The sequence below is a fragment of the Nestor notabilis genome, unplaced genomic scaffold (genome assembly GCF_000696875.1).
Source record: "Nestor notabilis isolate BGI_N333 unplaced genomic scaffold, ASM69687v1 scaffold17374, whole genome shotgun sequence".
NCBI lineage: Eukaryota > Metazoa > Chordata > Aves > Psittaciformes > Psittacidae > Nestor > Nestor notabilis.
In genome coordinates, this window is record NW_009924468.1 from 1 (window position 1) to 11,349 (window position 11,349).

Genomic DNA, 11,349 nt, shown 5'->3' on the forward strand with positions numbered 1-11,349 from the left:
AGCAACAGCTGCAGGGCTCTCACACAGTGACACCTAGCTGTGCTGCTGGATACATATGTATTTACATATGTGTCTCTCCATGCAAGAAGCTGCATTTGAGGACTCAGGTGTGTGCTCACCATGGCTCGCTGGGAGATCCTGTGCTTTGCTTTGTGCTTCTACCTCAGGGTAGCACAGGCTGCAACTGTAGGTACAAAGGCATCGTTATGGCTTTAAGACTTTGGGGGGTGGGGGAGGAAGAGAAGGGGGGCTGCACATCTGTTGGTCTGTCTAGGGGCACTTCCAGGCAAGGTAAGTTGTAGGTCATACCAATGTGGGAATTTTGAGGCACGAGTGGCTGTGTAATGGACTTAAGCTTCTCGGTGCAGTGCAGCAGGGCACTAAGAAGAAAAGGAGAGATGCAGTGGACATAGCACTATCATGTAAGAATATGTGCTCAGGTTTTAGCAGGCACCATGAATAAACATTCTTGGAAATGCTAAGAAAAACACAGGCTTTCTATAAACAGGAGGCCCGAAGCCAAAGGAGCCAGCAGGCACTTGTGCAAGAGTTAATTTATTTTCCAGCTATTTTCAAAATTCCCTTGTATTGGAAGGCTGTAGCAATTTGGATGTTTAATTCTGCCTGAACAGGTAACAACATTACCAGTCCTGTCTGTACAATGCAATCGTTTCATTTCCAAAAGCTTAGCCTTTAAATTGATCTACATAGCCACAGGCACAGAGAAATTCTTGATCGTGCTGTTGCATCCTTAGTATCCATGCTCTGAATAACCATACCAAGTAATCTCCACTGCTGTTTGTGCAGTTATAGAATAGAAAATAAACATGCTGGCCATGATAGGAAATAAACCCCTGAGCACCAAAAGAATGATGCCACTGTATCTGAATCATAAGGACCAACCACTGCATTTGCTCTTAAAGCCATTGCTTATATCCAAAGGAGTAAACCCAGTAAACTGGACGCAACCAGAAAATGCAGAATTCCCAGCAACTCACAGGTTCATTTGAATAGGTTTCATTTGAAAATCAGGTATTGGTCCCTCAAACAAAAAGCCTGTGTTTTACTTCAAATACAAAACAAAAGCTCAGCTCAGCTGAGTTCATGTAAGGTAGCAACTTCCCCAGTCAGCCCTACTACTCTTTCTCCAGGAACATGCTAGCATTTTAGGGAAGGAGGACAAGCTCTGGCTTGGGACAGAGACATTTGAGCATCAGTATTTTATTGCAAAGACTAATTACATTGCTGTGTACAAGTCACACCAGGCAGTGTGCTCCTTCACTGAAGTGGTATAAAATACATACGGTACAACCAGTCCCTCTGGTGACGGTGGGCTGCTGGGGGACACCAGTGGGAGGGGGACCACCATGGCCCCAGGGTGGGCAGGAGCTGGCAGCATAGAGCAAAGGGAAGACACTGGGTGCTGGTGCCCAAGGGCAGGGGCTGGGTTTTGAGCAGGGTGGGAGGCAGGAGGCTACCCCTGTGTCAGGGAGCCAGGGGCTCCCATCATGTGCAGAGATGGGCAATGCTACCCAAGGGGACACAGGGCTGGGAGAGCTCACTGCCAGCAGCCTCAGCCCCCTGAGTGTGGCCATGCAGCGTTGCTGCATACCCAGGCACTGCCCAGGCCCCTCTCCTACAGAAGAGGTGCTGCAACCCCCAGGAGCATGGACAGAGGCAAACAGGAACGATACGCTGGAAGGAAGCACTCTGAAAGTTAAAAAAGAGGGAGGCAGGAGTAAAAAAAGGTCCCCTTTTGGTTAGTGTTTCCTACAGTGATTAAAACAAACACCTCTGCTCCTGCCTGAATGACTAGTGGTAGAGAAACAAGGAAGGGGATGGCCAGCAGGGTCTGCACCCCATGAGCATGGCAGAGCAACTCTGCTGCTTCCACTGTCCCTCCAGGCATCCTTAAATACCAGGGTGGGGAGGACTGGACTGCAGGGCACGGGGAGGCTGGATTAGTAAAATGTACAAGTTTGACTCTTCTATTTACAACCAATAAATATTGGGGAAAAAAAAAAATCAGTAAACTGTTTTGTTTTATACAAAAGAAGTCTCAGTGCTGCTTCTCCCATGGTCAGTGTTTGAAAAAGTGTGGTTGAAGCCCAAGACAAGTGGCACTTTCTGTGGGTCAGGGGTGGCAGCTGGGGCACCGGGAGCTCTGGCTCCTCAGCTGCCCACGCAGACCCGAGGTCCCTATTTACACAAGTTCAGACAGAACTTTGCTCTCCTCCTCATGGGCTGGCAGCGCTGGGGATATGGCCCAAAGCTTCCCCCGACGGCAGAAGAGACACTGGCGTTTGATCTTTGGTGCAAGTTTGAACACAGGCTGTCAAAGTCCAGCTGAGGACACGCTGGACTGGGGAGAGGAGAGATCACGCAGGCTTTCAGTTGTTGAGAGCACAAGGCACCCAATCCATCATGGCACGGACACCGCCCTCCTCCACAGGGCTCCAAACATCAGTGCAGGGCTGCATCCTTTCCAGCTCACTTCCCAGACCAGGGCATCCATGGCTTCTCCCAGAGGAAGGACAGGCAGAGATGTTTGGCGACAGCGATGCCAGTTATCCCGGGGAGGAAGGACATGGAGGTAAAACAATGCCAGGGAAGTTGTGAAGGAGAGCACCCCACCATGTGCTTGTGCTCTGCTCCTTGCAAATGGCCCCTCTTGTGAGTCACTACTCCCTGGCTCACTCAGACACAAGGCACCTATGGCAGAGGTGGCTCCAGCTAAGAGCTGGCCAGCGGCTGGGCTGGACTACTGTCACACAGGGGGGAGGGGGAGAGAGAGAGGGAGAGAGAGGGATAGAGGCCCCCTGCTGCTTCGTTCCTGTGCAGAAATGAGGACCCAACTGAAATGGGCTGAGCCCGACACCGGCTGCCAAAGTGCCCGGCTCTTGGTGCAGAAGGGCGATTCACAGCGGGACCCATGGGCACGGGCTGCTCCTCTCGCCATGCCAGGCAGCACAAGGACCGGCAGCAGCCAAGCCTTGATCAGCCTGCCCCCAAGGCCCCGTTGGTGATGGGTGGCAGTGGGGCTGAGGCTAGAAGATGCCTTTGGCAATCTTCAGGCCTTTCTGCTTCATCCTGGGCAGCGTGGAGCTGGAGCCGTGCTTGATCTTCACCCCCTTGGAGAAGCCCCGCTTCTTGAGCACGAAGTCATAGTTGGCAGCAGAGTTCATGGCGTAGAAGACATTGGCATTGTCAGGGATCTTCAGCTCTGGAAGTGACCAAGGATGGGGGTCAGTTGGGCACCCTTTCCCTGAAGGGGGCCAGAGTGGGGCTGAGAGCTGGCTCCAGGTGCTGACACTTCCAAGTCCAGCTCCAAGCTGGTGCTGCCCAGGCTGCAAGGCTGCAGGGCTGCATGCCTGGCTGGGGATGCAGACCCCAGGAAAGCCCCCACACCCCAGCACGCACCTCTCTCCTCTGAGATGATCTGAACGAGCTCATAGTCTTCAGGCCGGTCCCCATCCAAGTTGTGTTTCGCCATGGCCTTGCGAATAACAGCTGGGGTCTTATCCTGGCTCGTCACCTGTGAGCAGAGAACATTATTAACTCAGGGGTGCAAAACATTCTCACTATGGCCTGCTCCCAAAATGGGCCATGCCTGCATCTGAGTGGGGTGAGCCACCCCTTCCTGGCATCACCACACGTGCCCCGCACTAACCAGGATGCTCTTGTACATATTGCCATTGTCCACAGCCAGGCTGACACGGATGATGCAACAGTCATCAACCTGCTGGTTGTAGAGGGGCAGCGAGAGGGAGGAGTAGCTGGAGATGCCAGAGACTGAGCGCTTGTGGGTACGGGAGGCCGTCACTGGTGTGGAGGAGACGGAAGAGGACGAGGCACTGCTGGAGCCTGAGCCGATGCCCGATGTGTCCAGGGAGGAGAGGGAGGTGGATTCCCAGAACTGGAGGGCAGGGAGGAGAGGGGATGCGGAGGACACAGTGGGTTTAACTTCTCCATTGGCCACAGACAGGGCGTACCAGCGCTGAGGGAGGGAGGCCAGAGGGATCTCACTGACCTGTGACAATAGGGGACTGACATGACTACAGCCACCAGAGGTGCGAGAGCCTTGCCATTCTGCTGGAGCAGCAAAGGGCAGGGGCCTCCCTCACCCCAGCGGGTCAGAAACAACCCCTGGGAAAACCCCAGACCCAGTGCCAGCACCAGCGCTGGGGCAGTCCCCACGCAATGGCCACACCTGCCTCCAGAGGCCTGGACCCCACAAGCTGCCCCATACCTTCTTCTCCTGGCAGTCGGGGGACTCGGGGATGAAGCTGATGTTGATCTCCTCCACATCGGAGCTGCTGGAGCCAGCAGAGGTGACGCTCACTGAGTCAGTGGCATCCCCGCTGCACAGGTACTGCCCGCACTTGAGCTGGTCAAAGGATTTTGAGTGGGAGCTGCTGCTGGCGCAGGGCTCGGTGCTTGGTGGCTGCCGGCTGCCAGGAGAGATGCAGGGCAGGTGAGAAGGGGGCAGAGTGGGTGTGCATTTGGCTGGCAGGACAGTGGCCACCCCAGCCTGGTTCCCTGCAATGCTCAGCCAGAGATGCCCCACGTTGGCCCCTGTCTCCACCCTGCAATCCTGCCAGGGACAAGCAGACTCACTCGCTCCATCGCTTGATGATGCCTGTGTTTTTCTTTGCTTTCAACGTGTTGCTGGCTGACTCTGACAGTGGCTCAATCTCACATGACAGCCCATAGCTAGGAGGGGAAAGATGAGGGTTTGAGTTCTCCATGCTGCCATGGCTGTGGAGAGGAGGCAGCACAGACACTGGAGCATGGGGCAGCTGCTGCTCATCAGCTGGAGGAGACCAGTGGTGGGACCTCCCCATGCAGCAGCAGCAGCACGGCCTTCGTCCCTTATCACACTCACCTCTCAGCCTCACTGAGCCGCTCCAGGCTGTGGAACCAGTCCACGAACTGGTCCTCCTGCGTGAAGCTGTAGTTGTTGCAAGCTGACTGAAGCAGCTTAATCTGGGCAATGACTTCGAACTCCTGCAGTAAATAGAGGCCGTGAGACCACTTCTATTTGCCAGCCACAGCCTCCTCCAAAACAGACCAGCCCCATGTATGGAGGCAGATATAAAGGACCAGAATCCTCTCCAAAAATGAAAACATAACAGCAAAACAGGAGAGGGATTGACCCCAAAGAGACTGGCATATCCTGGGCTAGCACCAAGTCAGCCTCCTCCTTCCACCCTGCTGTGCTGCAAACAGGGAAAAGCTCTCACCTTCCTTCTCTTCTCAAAGTTGATCAGCCCCCCCTGGAAAAGAGGGAGCCAAATGTCAGTGTGCAGCAGGCAGAAAAATACTGCTCTCATCCCTCCCTGCCTCCTGCCTCGCTGCCACCGCAGTGCCTGTGTCCCTGCCGAGGGGCAGTGTGAGACTGGCCCATTTCCATGGGCTGACAGAGGTGGATGTGCAGTGTTGAATACAGGATGTGGAGGATGCAGTGTCCGATGTAGGATGCATGGAGGACAAGCCCTCCTTTTATCAGCCCAGGCTCTGAGGTGGCCACGCAGAGACAGGAGAGGAAGGGGAGAACAGAAATGGAGGTACATACGTCCAGGAAATCCTTCATGGCGGTGTCAAGCATCACCAGGTCTGTGAGGAAGGTGCCAAGGTAGGGAATGGTGCCCTGCATCACACCCTGTGGGGACAGAAGGGACAGCAAGGTCAGAAGAGAGCTGGGACCAGCCTGAGCAGCCGCCAGGGAGGGGGCACAGCGGCACCTGTGCCAGACTCACCATTTCTCGCTGCTGCTGCTGCCGCTTCTGAGCCCTCTTTGGGTTGATCTCCAAGGTGGCAAATTTGGACGTGCCCTCCTGGATGGTGGGGAGAGGTGGGGATCAGCACAGGTGGGAAATTGCACTAACAGATGAGCTAAAATTCACACCTGCTTTTATTTGTACAACCTTCCTTGCAGAGGGAAAGAGGGAAGAAATCAAACCTGAGCTTTTACATGGCTCACAGGGAGGAGCGGCTTCGTGAACAGGAACTGCTGCTCCCATTTCCAGCTCTGTATAAACCTTCTCAATGAAATGGTTTGTTCCCTTTTGCATTTTGTGTCCTCTTAGCCCCCAAATTGGGAAGCTGCAGAGAGGCTTCATGGGGAGGAAGAACAGTTTTGCTGCATCCTTCCACAAACCCTACAGCCCTACCTGACATCAAGAGGATTTCACACTGTGCTGTTAAAATGCAGCTGCTTCTGGGGAGAAGCTGTGACCTGATGCACTGGATCCTGTCCCACTGCTTGTCTCTGCTTGCTGAATATTTCTCTGCAAGCTGCAGACAGTGTTGACTTTTTGGTGGAGAAGCAGAAAGCCCAGCCTAGTCCAAAACCCCTGCCTGCACCCCAGTCCCAGCACACCCTGCCTGTACCCCTGCCTGACACCTCAGCAGCACTGACAAGGCTTTATCCCGGTGACTGGAACACTACAGAAACTTGTGCTGGCACTAGCCTGAGCTCCATGTCAAAGACAGGGAGACATGGATGCCACTTCCTCATACCTTAATGAGAAGTTCCCGGCTCAGCGAGTGGTTGTTCTCATCGGAGAAGATCTCGGAGAGCTCATGGAAAGTGCGGAAGCTCTCCCTGCTCAAGGAAAACAGGGGAAAAGTCAGCAGTGCTGTCACAGTGGGTCTCCTCCTCTGCTCACCAAAATGACCCCAGCTCTGCTTATAGCTCTAGAAGGGCCTTGCTGTTTGGGGGCTACTGCAGGGTGTTTCACATGGAAAGGATGTCATGATACTTTTGTCTCCTCCCTGACTCCTTACACTGGTCCCTGTGTTTTGGGCATACTCCAAGAACCAGTGCTGGAGCTGAGATGATCCCATCTACACATTCAAGGGCCACAGCAGCCACAGCTTCACAAGACACTGTTCGGGTCTAGGCTGGGACCATGGATACCCTACACAGGGCCTGGGGCTCTCATGACAGGCCTTGAAACCTCCCAGCAGCCACATGGACCCAGCAGGTGCTCCGTACCGTAGGACCTCATCCCAGGTCTTCTTCAGCCGGTGAACAGCATTGCACTGCAGAGCGGAGAGTATGGCTCGGAGGGAGGAGAAGTTCTTCAGGATGCGGCACTCCTGGAGCAGACAAGGAGATGACAGGACTCAGCATTAAAGAAAGCTCAGGGATCTGCTGGGATTCATGCACTGCAAAACCTCAGCCCTTGGGCTGACAGGGACAGTGAGCTGTCCTACCCGAGCCACTTCGATCCACCGCTCCACCACTTTAGCCCTCTGCTGTGGCTTCAGGGACCGGTCTCCGAGACATGTGGCAATGACACAGTTGGCCACGCTATTAAACTGCGAGACCGTGGCACGGATGGTGGGTGCCAGGTGCTCTTTGCCCTTCTTGTCTCGCTGGGACCAGATGCAGCCCAGACAGTGGTAAGGCACCACTTTCTTAAACAGCTCCTGGAAGATAAAGGCATGGAGATGGGTGTCTGCTTTTCCTGGGAAAGGAACAAGGCAGGAGGAAGAGATGGCTGGAAAGAGACTGGCCTGTGCCCAGAGTTGCAGGTATCGGGCAGGCAAAGCGCCACTGATCCAGCTGTTGGATGAATACTCACAGCATCCATCAGTGTGAACTGTTCTGCTACCATCTCCGGGGAGAAGGAGAGGAAATCCGGCTTCCCGTCCCCGACCCCGTTCTCTTCCACCAGCTGGAAGGCACAGCCACTGTGGTCCACAGCTGTGAGAGATGGCGTGAAGCTGAGCACCACAGTGCTGCCATGAGCTAGGGCCCATGCTGACCCACCCCAGCCCCCTGCAGACACCCACATCCCACCACCTGGGCTCTTAATTCCCATCTGGCTTCACACCACGATAAAAAAGGCTCAGATAAAAGCATAGTCATTTTAAACCTGGACACAAATATCTGCAAAGGATTAAAGGCAGGTAAGTTAATCCATTTAGAAATTCCACTTCTGGTGCAGTTGGATTAGCTTCCCGGTGTACCTCCATGTAAACGCAGGCAGGGTTTATGGGGGTTCAGCCATGTGGCAAGACCTGAGGTTTTGGAGACCCTTAATGCGAACCAGCAGCACTATCTCCACCCGCAGCCCCAAACGACCCCCTGCAAGCGGGAAAAGGATCCCCACCTTCCACCTCAGACTCGCTCCGCTCTTGCTGCTGGAACTGGGCCAGCAGGATGCGGGCTCGGCGCTCCAGGTCTGAGCCAGGGATGTTGTGGTGCACGTAAGAGATGAGCTGCTTGAGGCAGGGGAAGTCCGGGGGGTTGCGGAAGTACTCCGAGGACTGGTCCAGCCAGGCACCCAGGATGGAGGAGATGGTGCTGCAGGGAGGTGGGGGGAAACACAGGCAAGCCTGTGTGAGAACCAGGTGCCAGGAGACAACCATGTGCACCCCCATGAGCCTCAGGAGCACCCCTGGGACAAGAGGGACAACACATGTCTTTGTGCGAGAACCAAAGAGCTGTCACCAGAGCTACCCATCTTGTTCACCCACAGTGCAGTCAGACTTACTTCTTCAGCTCCATCCTCTCATCCACAGCATGCCTGGCATGGTCCCCATTCACCTGCACATGGAGTTTGCCATACCTGGTGGGGCAGAGCAAGGAAGCAGTGAGCATCCTGGACTCAGCTGTCTCTCAGTGCTGCCTCTTCTCCCTCCACATCACCCCCAGCTCTGCCAGGGGGTCAGGATGAACTTCCCATGCACTGTCCTGTTCCCTCCTCTCTGCCACAGCCACCATGTTATGGGAATAGGGAAGCAGCCAGCACTGGCCACCTCACAGCAGGGTACCAGTTGGAAGGGCCACAGGTCTCTGGGAGGTTGTATCCTCCCTGCCTTGCCTCAAAACCTTCATATTGATGGAGCTGGGAGAAGCCCATCAGCCCTCCGAGGCGTGGCAGCAAAAGAAGCTGGGGCTTTCCTTGTTGAGGGGGCTCAGACACCACCCCAGCTGCGTTTTGGGGCTTTAGGGCAGCCTCACCTGTTAAGCAGCAGGTCCAGCACTTGCTTGGTGGTAGCAAAGGCCCGGTAAGTGCACAGGAAGATGGTGACATAGGTAGAGTCATTGCCCTTGAAGGCTGAGACCAGGTATTCTACCAGCTTCTCCAAGGTCCCGGCTTTTATTGTCCGTACCTTGCATGTCTCGTAGAGGTTTAAGGCTGACTCATTCTCAAACTGTGGGGACAAGATCAGAAGCCAGTAGGTTGGGTGAAGACAAACACTTTCAGCTTCACAAGACACTGTCCGGGTCTAGGCTGGGACCACGGACACCCTACACAGGGCCTGGGGCTCTCATGACAGGCCTGAGAAAGGGAAGTTGGGTCTCTTCAGACACCAAATACCAGCAACACAGCTGAGAAAACTCGAGCATTTGGGAAATGCCAGGAAAAGCCTCAAGGTTGCCAAAGTCTAGATTCAAATCAGACTTGCCCCATTTTGCAAAATGGGCTTTAGGTTGTTTCCCCCATGTCCCTTCCCATGGGGCAGAGGCCAGCAGGTGCTCCCATGCATTACATCCCACCAGTAATTACATGATTCCCAGATAAGTCTTGGAAGGACCCTCCAGGATAGGAGTGTTTGGGAGAGCAAGAAGAGGGCAAGACATGTGCTGGTATCAACTCTGCAAAGCCCTGACTCTGGCAGGAAAACATCTTTAAAACACCCTGTAGCAGGAGACTGGTGGAGTCCCTAGCTTACCCCCAGCCATCGCTGCCCTTTGTTGGCTGTGTGATGGAGCTGCACTTTCCGGAGGGATATGCTGTAGATCACACCATCCTCCAGCTCTTCTCCAATCTCCTGTGTGGAGCTCTGCACGAAAGGACATGATACACCATGAAATAAGGAGAATAAAGCGTGGCAGAGATGCTCTTGCAGGCTCATCCCAGCAAGCCAAAGGCAGCAGCTGGCAGCCAGTGAGACTCTCCCTCGCTACTCAGAAATGCAAACCAGGTGACATCTTTCTGGCCAGATTAAGCCTGGGCCCACCTGAGCCTGCACACAGGCAGAGCCAGGACTTCAGGAAGCTGCTCTCGGTCTGCTCCATGTCCCCCAGTTCAGTGTCTCAACCCTTCCGCAAACACAGGCTGTGCCAGCGCCAGGTACAGGGTAGAATGGGCACCCCTTGCCAGGCAGCGAGGGGAGTGGGTGGCAGCACACCCCTGTACCCAGCCCCAGCTGCTTCCCCCTCCCCAAGCCTTTGCCTTTCCCACAAGGTGACACTGCTGCCTGGTCTGGCCATATTCTCAGTAATCTGCCCTTGTGGGAACTGAGCACCTCAGCACAGTAATAAATAACAACTGTCAAAGCAAGCTGCCTGCAAGCTCTGGCAGTGCTGGCCACACACAGAAGGCAGAAATCCAAAGCGGGAGCTCAAAGCTGGGGGGAAACCCCAGGGAACAACACTGAGATGGGCTTGGGCACAGCAGGGACACGTCTCTACACACCTGGGGACAGGCACTTCTGGCCCACAGCCTGACCCAGCCACAGGGCTCACATTTCTGCTCTGTGGAATGCAGACCGTCTAAAATTCTGTGAGGAAAGAGGGGATGCTGCTTTGGGCAGGTGCCCAGGCATGTGTCTCCCCGAGCCCCACATGCCAGCATGGGGCTCCATGGCAGCTCCAGCCCCACAAGGACAATCTGTTTCCTTCCTCCTCTCCAACCACACTCCGCTGAGTCAATGCCTCTCTTAAGGAGGACTTACCCAGATCCTTTCAAACACTGCAGTATCTCCCCTGCCCTCCATCTCCCAAGCCAGATGGCGAGACACAGCGTAACATGCAGCAAAGCCCCCTGCTCAAACAATGCCTGGAAGCAGTAAGCAGCAAGGGGAGGTGACCACATGCTGGGGTGCAGGGACTCAGGGACAAGCCCCTCTGCATATCACAATGCAGGCAGGGGCTAGAGCCAGCCCACAGCTTTCCTTGAAATCTGCCTCTCAGGAGCACAAAACCCCCTGAGCAATGCAACCACACAAGGCTTTCCAGGGGAGATGCTGCCATGGAGCGACCCAGGACAGAGCCCCAGAAGCAGTGCTGCTCCCTGCAAAATACTATCCTCCCAAACTGATCCCCATGAACATGGATGGGAACAGCCATACCTAAGGCCCCGGCTTCAGATGGCACTGCTCAGCTCAAGAGACACTGAGCAGAAAGCACTGAACGTGACTCTGAGCTGATAACATCAAATGCGCACCTAACATGCTCTTTAACCACCATCTTATATCACTGCCATCGCAGCAGCAGTCACCGTGCTATTATCACACCCTGCTGAAGTCAAGTGCTTGTTATGAGCAAGGAATCAAGGGAGGGAACCACAGCTAGCTCAAAGAGTAAGGGGAAAACTTTAAAAAGCT

At 54.6% G+C, this 11,349-nt stretch overlaps 1 protein-coding gene across 1 annotated transcript; it reads right to left on the reverse strand.

The window, feature by feature from the left end:
• Positions 1 to 3,047: 3,047 nt before the first annotated feature.
• RALGDS (ral guanine nucleotide dissociation stimulator) lies at positions 3,048 to 9,804 on the reverse strand (the record flags this gene model as incomplete). Its single annotated transcript, XM_010012618.1, has 17 exons — positions 3,048 to 3,223; positions 3,421 to 3,535; positions 3,671 to 3,916; positions 4,175 to 4,451; positions 4,618 to 4,713; positions 4,886 to 5,007; positions 5,244 to 5,276; positions 5,576 to 5,662; positions 5,760 to 5,837; positions 6,523 to 6,607; positions 7,001 to 7,104; positions 7,222 to 7,437; positions 7,593 to 7,714; positions 8,124 to 8,317; positions 8,508 to 8,582; positions 8,978 to 9,171; positions 9,694 to 9,804. Coding segments are annotated over 17 exons (2,331 nt in total), but the record flags the coding sequence as incomplete, so codon positions are not given.
• Between the last annotated feature and the right edge of the window lie 1,545 nt (positions 9,805 to 11,349).